The 16105-nt window shown below is 40.7% G+C and overlaps 1 protein-coding gene across 6 annotated transcripts in view; it reads left to right on the forward strand.

Moving 5' to 3' along the window:
* ULK4 (unc-51 like kinase 4) overlaps positions 1 to 16105 on the forward strand; it is a 535263-nt gene that overhangs the window by 238071 nt on the left and 281087 nt on the right. For all 6 annotated transcript variants that reach the window (XM_060110747.1, XM_060110746.1, XM_060110750.1 and 3 more), the window contains one exon: positions 11557 to 11605. In XM_060110747.1, coding sequence (XP_059966730.1) covers positions 11557 to 11605 — 49 coding nt within the window. The remainder of the gene's footprint in view (positions 1 to 11556; positions 11606 to 16105) is intronic.

Raw genomic sequence — 16105 nt, forward strand, 5'->3', positions numbered from 1 at the left:
CAATAAAAAAAAAAGAAAAAAAAGTTGACCCTAATAACAACAACAAAAAAAGTATGTCGGTATGAGAACTCATACTTTAATTGAATATGTGATAACATGGGAAATGTTTTAAATACATTAAAAAAATCCCAATATATGTAGGATGATTTGAGTTTTTCTCTCACCCTCTACTGTGATATAATACACCTAACGGTCTATTAAAATAGGCAGATTCCAGTTCTAACCCCAGATCTATTGTTGCCTTTGTGAGTGAGTGTGAGCAGGTTGCTTCACTAGCCTAAGCGTCAGTGTTTTCCTCTGTAAAATGGACTCAGCTATGGTTATTAGACATTAAACAAGGCATGGCTGTCCAAGCAACACAGAGTACATGTACAAGAAATGGTAGCTATTGTTTTAATGATGAGGTTGCTCCCATGTCTTATATGAATCAAAAAACAAGGAAATAATACATTAAAACTTATTAATGATTTTCTTAGAGTGCTGGCATTATAATATTTTATTTGTAATGCTTTGCTATGCTCCCAAATGTAACATTCAATGTATTATATTTTATGGCTCCATATTTATATATTTTATAGAAAAATTTTATATAAATAGCTACATACAATTATTATGGTTTTTAATAATTTTCTATAATCAAGAAAAAATACATTCGTTAAACACATACACACAGAGACACAGGCTGGTGGTTCTTATCAAAAGTTAAAATGTGAATGACAGTCTCTAATCCATCTTACGGTTTTTCTGGTCAGCAAGGTAGCCTTTGGTTCAGTAGTTTCAAGTTGATCGTCGCTCTCTATTTTTGTCTGTTAGTACCATAGTATCATGGATTGATCTTAGAAGTAGCCCCTGAAATGAGCTTGGGATACTAAAATTATTCAGCGTAATGAAAGTACAGTTTATAGGAATTGGGACTGAAGTGAAGGTCTGAACATCAAGGAGGTTGAGCCGAGTGTTAAGTTGTTCTTTTTGACCCTTTTCTGTTCCACTCCCATTGACGTCCTTGCTTCCTACCTCCTGTGAACTTTTGAGACTTCCAGGTTTTCTTTTTCTTGCCAACTCTTTAAATGTTGGTGTTCCGTGGGTTTCTGTCCTCAGCTCACTTCTTACTCCTCTTTCCAAACTTAACTCACTTCTTCTCCAAACTAGCCTTTCCCCCATACGTTAGCTTAATATTGTATCTTAGAGCAGTTAAAAATCATGAACTCTGAAACTGATTAGCTGTGTACCTTGGGTAAGGTTCCATGCTAGTGTCCTCCTCTATAGAATAGGTTACTCATTCCTACCTCAAGGTAAGGATTAAGTAAGAGGTGAAGCCTTAAGCCCAGTGCATTATTGCATAGGAGCTTCCATAGATGAGATCCCTTGCTGTGATGTTTGTTGTTCTGGTGGCGGTCATGGCGGTGGCCTCCAGCTAGGACAAGTCAAGCACCTAGAGTCATTCTGAATTTCCTTCCTCCTCTCTCTGTCCTGCATCCAACAGATTTTCAAGTCCTGTTGATACAACCTCGTTGGTCTTTTCCTATTTACTCCTGCTTTGGTTCTTATCACCTCTTATCTTGAAAGTGGTCATTGGCAGCTACCTGATCTTCCTGTTCCCAGTCCTTTTTGCATTCAGTCCATCCTCTCACTGTAGCCTTAATAATCATTGTAAAAAGGTAAAGCTGGTGATGGCATCATTTTGCCTAATCCTTCTCTTAGTGGTACCCAGTCACCTAGAGCAGGGACACGTGCTAACTCAGCAAACTTTTTCTGCAAAAGGCCAGATAGTAAATACTTTGGGCGTTGCTGGCCATATGGTCTCTGTTGCAGCTACTCTGTCATTGTGGTGTAAAAGCAGCCATGGACAATATGTAAATGAATGAGCATGGCTGTGTTCCAATAAAACTTTATTTATGGAAGCTGAAATTTGAATTTCATGCAGTTGTCATATGTCATGAAATATTGTTCTTTTGATTTTTTTCCAACCATTTAGAAACCTAACAACTATTGTTAGCTCGTGGGCCACACAGATACTGGCAGGTGGCAGGGTTTGGCCTGTAGGCTGGAGTTTACCAAATAAGTTGAAGTTTCTCAGCATGGATAACAAGATCTTTTGTGATCTTCCCTGGTTTATTCCTCCAGCCTGATCTTTTTAAAAAATTATTATTATTATTATTTTAATTAATTATTTATTTTTAAATATGTGGTCTTATTTATTTATTTTATTATTATTATTTTTTTTGGCTGTGTTGGGTCTTCGTTTCTGTGCGAGGGCTTTCTCTAGTTGCGGCAAGTGGGGGCCACTCTTCATCATGGTGCGCGGGCCTCACTATCGCGGCCTCTCTTGTTGCGGAGTACAGGCTCCAGATGCACAGGCTCAGTAGTTGTGGCTCACGGGCCTAGTTGCTCCACGGCATGTGGGATCTTCCCAGACCAGGGCTCGAACCCGTGTCCCCTGCATTAGCAGGCAGATTCTCAACCACTGCGCCACCAGGGAAGCCCTAAAATTATTATTATTTTTTAATGCAGACTTTATTTATTTACTTATTACTTTTGGCTGCGTTGGGTCTTAGTTGTGGCACATGGGATCTTTCCTTGTGGCACGTGGGCTCTTTGTTGAGGTGCACGGGCTTCTCTCTAGTGGTGGTGCGTGGGTTCCAGAGGACGTGGGCTCTGTAGTTTGCAGCACGTGGGCTTAGTTGCCTTGCGGTATGTGGGATCTTAGTTCCCTGACCAGGGATTGAACCAGCGTCCTCTGCATTGCAAGATGGATTCTTAACCGCTGGACCACCAGGGAAGTCCACAGCCTGATCTTTTGCTACCTTCTCTTTACTTCTTCCACTTATTCAATAAACTCACCTTTTCTCTGTCCTTAATGAGTCATCATGTTTTTGTTTTCTCTCATGCTGTTCCCTTTGCCCAGGGCACAACTCATTAGCTGTCCTCCCTCCCCTTCTACCCTGTCTTCCATCCACTACCTGTAGATAACCTACTCCTCCTTCAAGGTTCAGCTCGAGCCGTACTTACTCTGTGCAGTGAGGACACTCATGTCAGCTGCCTGGGTTTTTATCTCATCCCCACTTCTTGTCTCTCGATCATTTCTTTGTCTCTTAGTTTCTCGTCTGAATAAAAAAAAGGAATTAATCATCATCATCATCCCTGTGGTTTATCTTTGTTAGAATCCACTGAGCTAGCACGTGGACAGCACTGGGAATCGTGTTTTTCACATAGTTATTGTGCAATCCACGTTTACTCTGCATCTCAGATAGAAGAGACTATTCCTGTTGTCCCTTCTGTACCCTTTATAGACATCTGTCATAGCACTTATAATACTTGATATAGCTCTCGACCCAGTGCATTGCATTCAGTAATAATAGGTACTCAGTAAGTGTTTATTGGGTGAATGAGAGAGAAAAGGGAAAAATCTTAGCTTGACTTTAAGTGGATTCCAAAACAAAAATCTCTTGCATGTTACTAAGTAACAGGACAAAAAGGAGCCATAGAGAATAAGCAGGTTCATTAAATTGAAAATACATTTTAAAATATCTTATATACAGTTGCTGTTTTTTAGTATCGGGCTCATGTCCATAGGAGGAAAGAAATGCCACGTGGACAGTCTAGTGGTCCTCTTAGGAACCTGTGTCCCTGCCAATCCTTTCTCTTACTGGTTTGCATTTCTTTCTGTTCATTCCCCTCCCCACTCCTGCAAGGATGAGCACGTTTCTTACCTGTGGTTTCAACATGTGGAGCTGTGGGACCAATACAGAATCATGTCTTGGAGAAAGTGCCAAGGATTCAGTGAATTATTAGAGTAAGGAGGCCAGCTGCAGAGCCACGGGGTTCAGAAAGACAGAAGGTGAGGGCTCAGGAACCAGGCAGAACAGAAAGCACTGGGCTGGATGTGGGGAGGCGGGGCCAAAGCCCTTGGCTGGTTAACAAGAGCGTTGTTGCCTGTGCAAGGACGGTTTGTGTAAAGCCATGGACAGAACGGGACTTTCAGGCATATCACAGCATCTAGAATTAGAAGGAGCCAGAGATGTCTTGTCAGTGAGCTCCATACACTGCATGGAGAGCCTCTTGACTACTGTTCTTCCTTCTCACCTTCGGTACTTTCTGTGATAGAAACATTCTGTTGCTTGGATTCATTCAACAGATGTGGATTATCACAGGGCTGTATTGGGCATCTACTGAGGTAATAGGTAGGAAAGCATTTTTGAAAGTTGCTAATGTAAAGTTCTTCTATTTCCACCTAAAACCTCCTTTCTATTGGAAAACGTTTGCTTTATACATAAGCAAAGTGTCTCTTACTGAAATTCATATCTTTTTCATGCTGTTTTAGGCAGTGGGAGATTTTTGTACATCAGAGGTACATTCTGGTATGGCTCGTGTGCTAGCTTAATTCTGACACTTTCTCAGCAAGTGAAGCAGCCAACTTTATAACTTGGATTAAGTTATTTTTATATTGTTTATGTTTTGTGACCACTGGGGTGCAAATTTCCTCAGGGAATAAGTAGAATGCCTATCCTAAGGAGGATTCTGTAGATGTTGGTAAAATGACTAGATCTGAAATTCTCTGTGCTAATGCTGCTAAAATCTTAACCCTGCCCCTTCTTTTGGGAAAAAATAAGTCTTTCTATGTGTACCTTTATTGGTAAGACGTCTGCAGTTCTCTGCAAGAGGATTAGCAAGCATTGCAAGCAAAGGCAAACATTTCAAGGAAAAACTTTACAAATATTCTTGCTTTCAAGATAGACGTAATATCATGCACTCAGCCATGCTGAGTTAGACTTCTGACCTGCAGACCTTTGAGCTAATCAGCAGGTGTGCTTTAAGCCATGAAGTTTGTGGTCATTCGTTATGCAGCAATAGAAAACTAATATAAGGCCTCTGTCATGTCTCCTTTGCATCACTGTAGTAGCCTGTTAACTGGTCTCTCTGCTTCTAGGCCAGTGTTGCTCAAACTGGTGAAGAAACAGTTTTTGAAATTCCAATGTGTTGCAGACCAATACTGTGGCAGATTGTGTTTTACGAAGATGGCTGCAAAAACATCTCCCGTCCCTGTGCTCTTCTGTCACGTGACCATGCCACTCCCTCTCTCAGGAGGCTCTAGTTTCCTCCACCTGAGTCTGGGCTGGCCTTTTTTTTTTTTTTTTTTTCTTTTTGCGGTATGCGGGCCTCTCACTGTCGTGGCCTCTCCCGTTGCGGAGCACAGGCTCCGGACGCGCAGGCCCAGCGGCCATGGCTCACGGGCCCAGCCGCTCCGCGGCATATGGGATCCTCCCAGACCGGGACACGAACCCGTATCCCCTGCATCGGCAGGCGGACTCTCAACCACTGCGCCACCAGGGAGGCCCTGGGCTGGCCTTAATGACAGTCTTATAACCTCTTACCATTTTCAAGTGATGCTCTGTGTTGCAAAGGCTGTTAGGAAAGGCCATGCAGCTTCTGCCTGGTTCTCTAGGAAAGCTCCTCCTTGGCACTCAGCTGCTATGCTTTGAGAGGCCATGCCACGTGGAGAGGGCAGTACTGGGTGATCCAGTCAACAGAATTAACAGCCTTCCTTGAGTCATCCCAGCCCAGATGCCAGACATGTGAATGAGAAGCCTTCAGATAATTACAACCCCTAAGCTGGTCTAGTCAACCCCAGCCTTGTGTCTTCCCAGCTGAGGCCTCAAACATCGGGGACAAAGACAGGTCATCCCCACTGTGCCCTGTCCAAATTCGCGACCCACAGAATCAGTGAGTGTCATAAAGTACTTACTGCTTTCTGGCACTACATTTGGGATTGGTTTGTTATGCAGCAGCAGATAACCAGAATAAACATTTTAATAAAATGCTATGAAAGCGAAATTATAAAAAGACAGAATATAAGCAGAAAACACATAGTGTCACTGCTATGCTACTCTGTTGGTCAAAGTAGTTACAAACCTGCCAAGATTCAAGAGGAGAGGATACAGACCCCACTTCTCAAAGAGAGGAGACTTGAAGAATTTGGGAGCCATTAAAATTTTTTTTTAATTTTGAAATAAATTTAGCCTTATCGAAAAGTTATAAAAATATTACAGAGAATTTCCATATGCCCTTCACCCAACTTCCACTAATGGTAACATCTTACTGAGCCATAGTACTGTTGTCAAAACCAGGAAATTATCATTGATGTAATATTGTTAACTGATCTGCAGATTTTATTCCAGTTTTGCCAGTTTTCCCAATAATGTCCTTTCTCTGGTCCCGGGTCTAATCTAGGACCCCACAGTGCATTTAGTTTTCAGGTCTCCTTAGTCTGCTCCAATATGGGACAGTTCTCACCCTTCCCTGTCTTTCATGACTAATGCTTTTGAAGTGTACAGGTAGTTATTTTGCAAGATGCCCCTCAAATTTGCTTGAATTTTTTCATGGTTAGTTTAGGGTTATGCATTTTTCACAAAAGTACCCCAGAAGTGATGATGTGCCCTCCTTAGTGTGTGGTATCAGGGTGTACATGACATCAGTATGTCTTATTCCTGGTGATGTGAAACGTGCTCCTTGGGGAAGGTGCTCCCTGCCAGGGTTCCCCACTGTAAATACCTTGTGGATAGGTCCTTTGAGACTATGCAGATATTCTGTTTGTCATCATATGTTGCTGGGGCCTTGTTATAAAACTGCCACAAAGTTCAAATTTTTTATCATTAGATCCAACAGATTAAAACTTAATCTTTCCAGTTTCTGTCATTATAGTGTCATAGATGTGGGCTGTTTGCAGACTGGCTCTGGTCTGCAGACCACACTTTGAGGAGCAATGTTCTAGGCTGCACTGCTTCACCAGTTCCTTTATTCCTATTACTGTCAGATTGGAGTTTGAATAGCAAATCCAATGGTGTCATTCTTCAGCTTAAAATTCGTCAGAGTCTTCCCATCCTTTTAGGGTGCAATCCAAACTTCTAAGCCTGACGGTCAAGGCTACATCATTCTGCTCCATCTTTCACATTGTCCCTTTACTAGTTAGACTTCTCCGATTATCCTCACCATTGTATCCAGGTAGGCACACCTGGCTCCTCCACATACTGTAGCTGGCCAATCCCCTGTCTTTCAAGGCTGATGAGCACCACTTTTCAGTAGTCTGGGCTCACTAGGTTTTTCCCACGTCGAGTCCCCTGTATCCTGTGCATATATCTCTGATAGAAGTTGAATTTTGTTTTTATGTTTGGTTATGTATATGTCAAGCCATTTTTTAAAAAAAATTTTATTGAAGTATAATTGATTTACAATATTGTGTTAGTTTCAGGTGTACAGCAAAGTGATTCATTCATATATTAGCTATATCATATGATATTTGTCTGTCAAGCTATTTGACTTGACTGAGCTTAAAGGCATTGACTTTGAGTTATAAGATTAGCCCATGACAAGGGTTCAAGAGTGTTAATCATAACTTGAGATAGTATCCAGGAAGAAATGTCTCCAGTACTAAGTAAGATCTGTGTGACCAGATGGATTCCAGAAATGCAGAGACAGTGTGTGGAGAAGCCCTTTGGGGTTATTATTTATCCATCCCTGATGGATAGGGTTGACTGTTGGGGCCTTTGGCTCTAGACTTGTGGCCCTTCTCCATGTGTATGGTCTCTACCCCAGGGGTAGATAAAAACTTCAAGCGAGGAAGCAAACTCAAGACAGTGCAGCTCCATGGGTGGACCCCTGTGTCTCCGTAGGCCTGTTTTCTTGCTTTTGGGGACCACTTTCTTTGTCCTGCAAATCTGAGCAAAGAGCAGGTGGAGATCCTCTGCCTTCCTCTCCCTGCACCTCCTTCTAAGTTTTAAAGGAAAAATTTAAAGAATGCTAATAATGGTTTGAAATTCAACCCAACCTAGTGTTATAGCTCTCTGAACAGAACGGGAGTGATCTCCCTGTACCAATTTTTCGTGTGTTGCAACTAGTCTTTTATATCTAAATATTGCTAAGCTTACTTTATATTTAGCCCTATTTTCAAAGTATATGAAATGTAATTGTGCCAGAAAATAGAGAAAAGCAAGGCCGCCATGATTCCTTAGGTCACCGCTAATAACTTTACCTCGAAAGCAATTGTTCTTTCTTACATCAGAAGTGTTGACCTATTATTTAAAGTATACATTTTAATCTTTTTGGTAATCATTTAGCACATTTTGTGATAAAATCTTCTTAAAATTTGTGCTCATAGCTTCCAGAGATAAATCTCAACTAAGTAGTTATCAGAATTTAAATACATGGTATTTTAAATGAGTTATCAAACATTAATAAATACATGAAAATGTTATCAATTAAAAATTATCAATAAATAATTTCTCAGTAAATAGATTTTTAAAAATTTCCCAATACCAATGGCAACATTTACTTTAAGAACAGGAGGGAGTTAGAATGCCAAATAATGTATCCTAAAGATTTTCGTAAATTCATTCAAAATTTCCTAATTCAAACAGCACCTCTTTTGTTAATAACATAAACCACAGATATTCAAAGTCCCAGTCAATCTCCTGTAATAAAACCTTGTAAGGAAAACTCTTTCACCATGTACAATCTTATCATTAAATGACACTGTTAAGGGGAAGAAGAACCGCCCCTCCCCAACAAAAAACCCAAGGTAAAGTAGTCCCAAGAATGGAATTTGGAAAGGGCAGTATATTTCAATTTAATCATCTGGAATTACTTAAATACAGTGTGCTTAGGTGGCTAACATAAAGGAAGAAAAGTTTACTGTGTTACAGTTACTATCTTCACAATCCTTTGAAGATTTGGCATAATTTCAAAAAGATCTCTACTTTGTTTTTGGTTTAAAAAATTCAGATAAATCTTTTCCCTTCCTGTCCTTCAGGCTGTCTATAAACTATAGAAATTTCATTCTTTTCAAATTTAGGAAATAACAGACTCATGTAGTAAGATGATACTGGTCATTTAAATCATGGGGGCCAACCACAACAGAGCCCCCGGATAAGATAGCCTTTTGAGTCATGGTTTTCCAAAGTCTCTGTGATGACTTAAGACCTGCTGCCTGAATAAATCCCTGAGAACCAGCCACTTCCACTTTGTTTAGAGGTAAGCCTCCTCCTCCCTGCTCTACAGAGGCCCGAGCACCGGAGCTGCTCCCCAGAGGACCAGGTCAGAGCAAGAGAGCTCCATTACTCAGAGCACATCAAGGGTTGATCATTTGAGAACCGAGCTACTAATTGGACTTATGATGATATGAAAGGAGATGCTTAAAGTAAGGAGACATATTTTTTAAAATCAAAATTTAAGAACATATTGAAAACTATGGTCTCTCAAGCAGTCTAAAATCTGTGGATTTCAGATATTTTATATACAACTCACAATAAAACAAAATGCATTTTATGTCACTACCCAGTACACGTATTCAGACCTATAAGTGAAATAAAAATGCCACGGACAATACTGTGTGTGAGACCCTTGGATATTTTCTGTTGTATTGTTTTAAATTAAGAAAATGCTAGTCAGCAGCCAGTAAACTCATTGCCCACTTATCAGTCACTTCCCGTAGTCTGGAAAAGTGCTGCCTCAGATAGTTGTAAGTGTAATGCAGCCACCGTCGTCCCATACCTGCTTTAGAGTGCTTTTAGGATTACATGTGAGGTTAGTTCATGAGTCACAGAAAATGTCATAGAAAAAACATTTCTTTTCACTAAAAGTGATTTTATTTCGCTTGAGTTCCCTTTTTATTTACCAGATGTGGCTCTAAATTATGTGTTAGTCAAATCAAAGAACAAACTTTTTCTGGTTCATTGTGTTCAGAAGAATGTGAGGATCGAAGTGTTAGAACTTGAAGGAGACTTAAGAGGTGGTCCAGGCCAGCCTGCTCGTCATGCAGAGACCCGGAAATGAACTAGTTGCAATTTTTAAGAAAGAATTAAGGTCGTTTATGTAATCATATGTTAGTAATAGAATGTATTTTACAATACCATCACAGAAAGGCTGGTGTTGTGAGTGGCTGCTTCTGGATCTGAATGTTGGGGTAGACTGTGATACAGGGAGATGTCACTTCTAGGTACCATTGGGGAGGCAGTGGTGCCTGTGTCCCTGTGACTTTCTTGGCTGTGGTTGCTAGGGCCACTTGGAGATGTATGTGCTTGGCTCTTTCAGCCTGGGCCTAATAGAAGTATATGTCATACAAATTGAAAAAGATCTATTTAGCAAACGATATGGTTAACATCTAGGAAGCTGAGGAAGAGGATTAAGAATGTGCTGACATAAAGTTGTGCTTGGTCCTGAGTCTGTGCATTTCTTGTCCTGCCCAGGCATGGTATAAGGAGCTCCATCCTCACATCTGAGCCTTCAGTGCCCAGGAAAGTGAGAGAATGTAAATGAACTTAATATTTGTAGTCAAAACCTTTTCCCTCTAATGTCTCGAGACTACAGAAATCATCACGTTTATTTTTGCTAGATACTGAGCTAGGGCTTTCTAAGTGCTTCAGTCTCTGAGAATTCTCTCTGTATCTCACTTTTCCTTAACAGATATTTGTAAAACACTGTGATCTTTTTTTTTGGCTAATCTCATAGGCTTTTCTTTCATCAATGTATTATCATAGACAAACAAGCTCTAGGGAGGCCAGACAATAAATTCCCTTTCTATCCTCCTGGCGTTTTCTGTGAAATAGACAAACAGCACATACACACAACGAAAACAACATGCTTGTCTTAAGTGCTGTAGTTTATCCTACAAAGTAAATTCTAATCAAGTTAAGGAATCTGATTTTTTTTTAAACTGGAGCAGGATCAGCAAATTATAGCTTGTGGGCCAAATATGGGACACTGCCTGTTTTTGTAAATAAAATTTTATTGGAACACAGCCATGCCTATTCATTTATGTATTATTTATGCCTGCTTTTACATTATGGAGACAGAGGTAAGTAGATGCTATAGAGACTGTGTGGCCTGCAAAGCCTAGAATATTTACTATTTGGCCCTTTATAGAAAAAAGTTTACTGACCCCTGGAATAAAGGAATATTTAGAGATTGAAGTATTGTCCTTAAAAAACTATCACTTTTGAATCAAGGCTATTTTCCCTTAAGTAGCATGAAAAAATTCTTCTGTTACAAACAGATGACAATTTATAACTAGGTTTGATGAGATAAAGTGCCTAGAAACTACTGAGTGATTGGTGTCTACCTTTTTTTTAAAGATCATTAAAAATCATTGTACATTAAATCATTAATGCTGAGAAGATAACTAATGAGGCATATATGAAAGATTACAGTGTGGCATGCTAATAATTTAACTACAGGGAGGATTGGTTACATTATTTCAGCCGGCATTGCCTATTTTGACAGTCTTTATAATAATTGTGAATTTTAATAAAATTTTACATTTATAAATATCAGTCTGAGGTTTTACTTGCTACAGATCAGTGAGGCTAAGCTAATAGTCATTTGCAAAGAAGCCTCATATTTCTTGTGTTTAGATGTAGTTCAGTGTATTAAAATGAGTATTTAGTCATAATATTTTTCGGTCACAGAATTTAAGCAATAAAACATGGGGCTGCAATGCTCCATATCAGGGCAGCAGTTTAAATAATTTTAAAATAATTAATAAATTATCTTTTCATTTTTTAACAGACTTGTGGAAGAAAGCAAACTGATCCCACGCATTTTTGATGTAATTCTGGTAAGAGAAGAAATGTGTGTCTGAAATTCAAGTGAAGTTTAAAAGTTTTTAAAGTTTTCACCACGTTGTTTGGTTGGGTTCTAACCCTAACTCTGCCCAGAAGGATTGTGTGTCCATCATGTCACTTAACCTTATTAGGCCTCAGTTTCCTTGTCTGAGCTCTTGTCCAGCTCTGAGATTGTATAGGGACGCTGTTTAATGACCTGCCCTCTTTCTGAAAATCTTTTGCATTTTATTTCTATAAAGTTAAAAATGTGTTATCTAATATAGAAAGAATACTGTATCTGAGGTTGGTTTGTGGAGGAAGGGAAGAATGATGATCGCTGTGCTTCAATATGAATTTTCTGATTTTCACCATGAAGCTCTGACTTTGTCATCACTGGGTCAGATCAACAATTTTATGCCTATGGGAAGAAGTTGTCTTCTTCAGAACGTAGAATAGCTTAGCTTCCGTACACCATTTTTTCCATTCCTAGAACACAACTTGTTTGAAAACCATCGGTTAAAGAAAACCTTTCCTCTCTGGTTCCTATGTGTAGAGAATAAAATGGGACATAGGGTTGGCTTTTCTCACTTCTGATAAATCCCTATTTATACTAAATACAAATCTGAGAATTAGGCTGAAAACTCAGTTGGTACTTATAGCAAGGGAGTGCCCTTAGCCAAAGAAGTGTTCTCTTGTACCTGAGTGGGTTGTCCCCGCTTTACCAAAATGTTTCCCTCCATAGCTGACTGACAGTGCAAGGGACAAAGGAGGGGGACATGTCTGCAGTCAGATCAGCCGAACCTGCCTTGGTCATCAATAGAGCAATAGCTGTTATTGTCTGATAACCCTACAAATGGAAGATTAGCCCTCTTTAATCATCCTAAAACATTAATCTACAAGTTGTTTGTGTGCTGATAGGGCTGTATGGTGAAAACATTATTTTTCTTAGCTGCAGATTGCCCTTTTTTTGGTGGAGAGCTGTTGGGTTTGCTGAGCTCTTTGAGTTAGGCGGGGAGTAGGGGTGGGCATGGGTAGTATTCCCAAAGCACGCTCCAGTGACAACAAGATGACCCAGAGCTGCCATGCTAAGAGGATTGAATTGCTTCAAATAGTCAAAGGGGATTTTAGAGGCAGTATCAGGAGAAGAAAGGGAGAAAAAGGAGATGAAGAACCACGGAGATCATCAGCTGTCTAGTGGAGATTTTTAAGCTTTGCCCAGTGGTATGTGCGTCTCCCACCTTCAGTAGGACGTATATTACTTGCTAATTCGTTGTGGAGTTGGATTTGTTTTTGGAGGGCCACGGGTGCCGTTAATGTTGGGTTCGGCTGCACGGTTGGGCAGAGGGCAGGAGCCAAAGCTGTCCACATTCAGCCACCTCTGGCTTGAACTTGAAAAGAGACTTGGTGCTGCAGACATAGAGAGCTGGAGCTAGACTGGACCTTAAACTCATGGATGTGACTCATCCCCTTGCTGTGCCAGGAGGGCTTCTGACCTGCTGAGGTCAATACAGCTCCTTTTGTGACTGATAGAAAGTTCTCTACCCAGCCTTTGGCAATCATCTCAAGGTCTAAAATCCCACACATGGAAAATTCTTCCTTGTAGGTTACCAAAACCCCTCCATACGTGGTGAATCTGTATAATGAGCACCTAGCAAGGCTTCATATTGTGCAAATGTTTAACTGATTAATGCCACCATTGAACCCCCTGTCATTGTGTTGTAGCTGTCGTTGGGAGTGCGTAGAGGTGACATATACTTTCCAGGTCAGGATTTCAACTTGTCCTGAGCCCTGTGACCTCGGAGACATTTCTGGGATGAGGCTTTTCCTCCTGCCGGAACAGCTCCATACTCAAGTGTTTTATAGGCCCTTATTTTGAAAAGAGGTCCTGCTGCTAAGAAAAAGTAAAGAAAAAAAACAGTTGGAAATCACTGCTTTTTGGGACAGGACTTTTGATGTATTTGAAGAACATTATTGAATCCCTATTCTATTTTTGTCTGTCTTGAATTGAATAATCTCTACTTTTTTCTCTGTATGAATACGTTTTTAATCAATGAAGTATCTTTGTAGCAGTTATCCTGTGAACTATTACCTTGTCCTTTCTAAATTTTTGTCACCGAGCTAGACATAATATTTTATTGATTCTATGCTGTACTTTTTTTTCCCCCTCATATTTTAACATTTCTGAATCCAGGCTGTACTTCCCAAACCAATGACATTTTACAGTTGCTTTCAGCCAGGTGACCTGGTTGTCATTGCCTTAACCAATTCATTTCAGTTTTATTTTTCTTTTTATTAGTGCCCAAGAACGATATATTAGAAAAATATATGTCTAAGTTTAAAAGAGCTCTTTCAATAAAAATAAAATTCTAAATAATAAGAAACCATGCCATAGTTTAATTGAAAGCATTTTTCTTCTGTAGTGCTTGATAAAATAATGGTGTATCTTAGAACTGATGGATTCCTGGATTCAAGAAAACACAGTGTATACTTCAGTTGGGTTTGGTTTCTAAGTTCAAGGGCCTAGGTGGTGTCTGGCATATATATAGCAGCTTCTAGCAATGGTTTGATCAGAACGAGACATAATGAAAAGATTGTACAAGACCCTTTGGCTACTGCTTGTGTCTTTTAGCCACTCATTTAAAAACAAAACAGCATTTGACTCATTTAGCTCGTGGTCCACTGTGACCTCTTGATGATTTTTTTCTTTACTCTTAGCACATAACTGTTTTCCATCTTCGGTTTGATGTACTTAGAGCCTGATAATGGGCTTTATAACATCGTTCTTTTCTAGAGTTCCTCATATGATATGCTCTTACCCACAGTGTAAGACATCCTCTTCTAGATGTTTTTCATTACAAAGCAAAACTGTTTCTTCTGGTGGGCAGGAATTGCCGTCAGCTTCTATGTCTTTCCTGCAGGCTTGGAGGAAGGTGAAGATAAAGGCAGCAGAATTCTAAATTTGTCATCCTGTTTGGTAGGAGGTTTCTCAAGGGAGAAAGAGAATACTGTGAGCTCCAGGGGAGGGAGTGATTGGCTCTGCTCCATGTAGGGAGAGGAGTTTCACAGAAGAAGTAACCTTTGGGGCTTCCCTGGTGGCACAGTGGTTGAGAGTCCGCCTGCCGATGCAGGGGACAAGGGTTCGTGCCCCGGTCTGGGAAGATCCCACATGCCATGGAGCGGCTGGACCTGTGAGCCATGGCCGCTGAGCCTGCGCGTCCGGAGCCTGTGCTCCGCAACGGGAGAGGCCACAACAGTGAGAAGTAACCTTTGAACAGGGCCTTGAGCAGCTTGTCGTGAGGAGAGGGGGCATTCCAGCTTTGGGGATGGTGAGTACTTAAATGTGCCTGCACCAGGGCCGTGGAGAGATGGTAGGGAGTGAGTAGTTTGGGACCAGATTCCTGCAGGGCTTTATACTGTGGTTCTTTCTTATTTGTTGGCTTTGCAAATAATTTATGCTTTTCAAAATCACGGTCCTCTAAACAAACTAGTGGTTACCAGTGGGGAGAGGGGAGGGAGGAGGGGCAATATAGGGGTAGAGGATTAAGAGGTACAAGCTATTATGAATAAAATAAGCTGCAAGGCTATATTGTACATGGGGAATATAGCCAATATTTTATAATAACTGTAAATGGAGTATAACCTTGAAAAAATGTGAATCAATATCTTGTACACTAGTAGCTTATATAATATTGTACATAAACTATACTTCAATTTAAAAATTAAAAAAAATCAGAATCCTCTATTTAAAAGAAAACTTTTTGAGCCCCTCTGCTGTTGGGACTATGTGCAGTGAAGAGGTATGCTGCCTGGCCATTGGGGTTGGGTCTGGGAGAGGATCAGGATTAGGGTCATGGGCTTTTACTGGAAACTTGAAACAGGTTGAAAGCTGGATTCTGGGAGTCACCTGTAAGACTCCATCAGCGAGGCTTTTGAGATCAGCCAAATGGACTGTGGGAAGGGAGCTTAAAAGATAGAGCTGGTCTCAGAGGTCTCATCTAAGGGTCCAGGAGTTCTAACACCACATTCAGGATAGAGAACAGGCAGGATATTTTTAATCCTGTGTTCCAGCTGCAAGTGTCCCCACTCTTGGCAGGCCAAGCGGTGGGAAGAACCAGGTAGCTGATAGCTTACAAAAGGGAGCTGTCACAGCAGCTCGGTGCTGCTTCCCTGGCAGACACTGCATTTTCACTGACAGCACAAGGCAGCTGTGTTGGGGGGAGTGGAGGCTCAGTCAGCCTGCATTGAATTTAGCTGACTAGATTCCCACATACAGCCTTCAGAGTCTACAACTCTAAGACAGTCTGGATCTGCTTAGTAAATGCGGGCTCCTGGAGAAAGTCAATCATAGGAGGACCTGGTGGCTTGGTTTTTGAGTGCAGAGTTGCTGGGCGAGCAGGAATGAAAGCATTCTTCTTTCTCCTTTGCCACTTTCCAAAGAGTAGACATTGCTTTTAAATGTGTCTTAAGTATGAATTTGGACGGATCAGCCTTTGGGTTTTGCTATAACTCTAATC

This window comes from Mesoplodon densirostris, chromosome 10, assembly GCF_025265405.1.
Source record: "Mesoplodon densirostris isolate mMesDen1 chromosome 10, mMesDen1 primary haplotype, whole genome shotgun sequence".
In the NCBI taxonomy this organism is placed as follows: domain Eukaryota; kingdom Metazoa; phylum Chordata; class Mammalia; order Artiodactyla; family Ziphiidae; genus Mesoplodon; species Mesoplodon densirostris.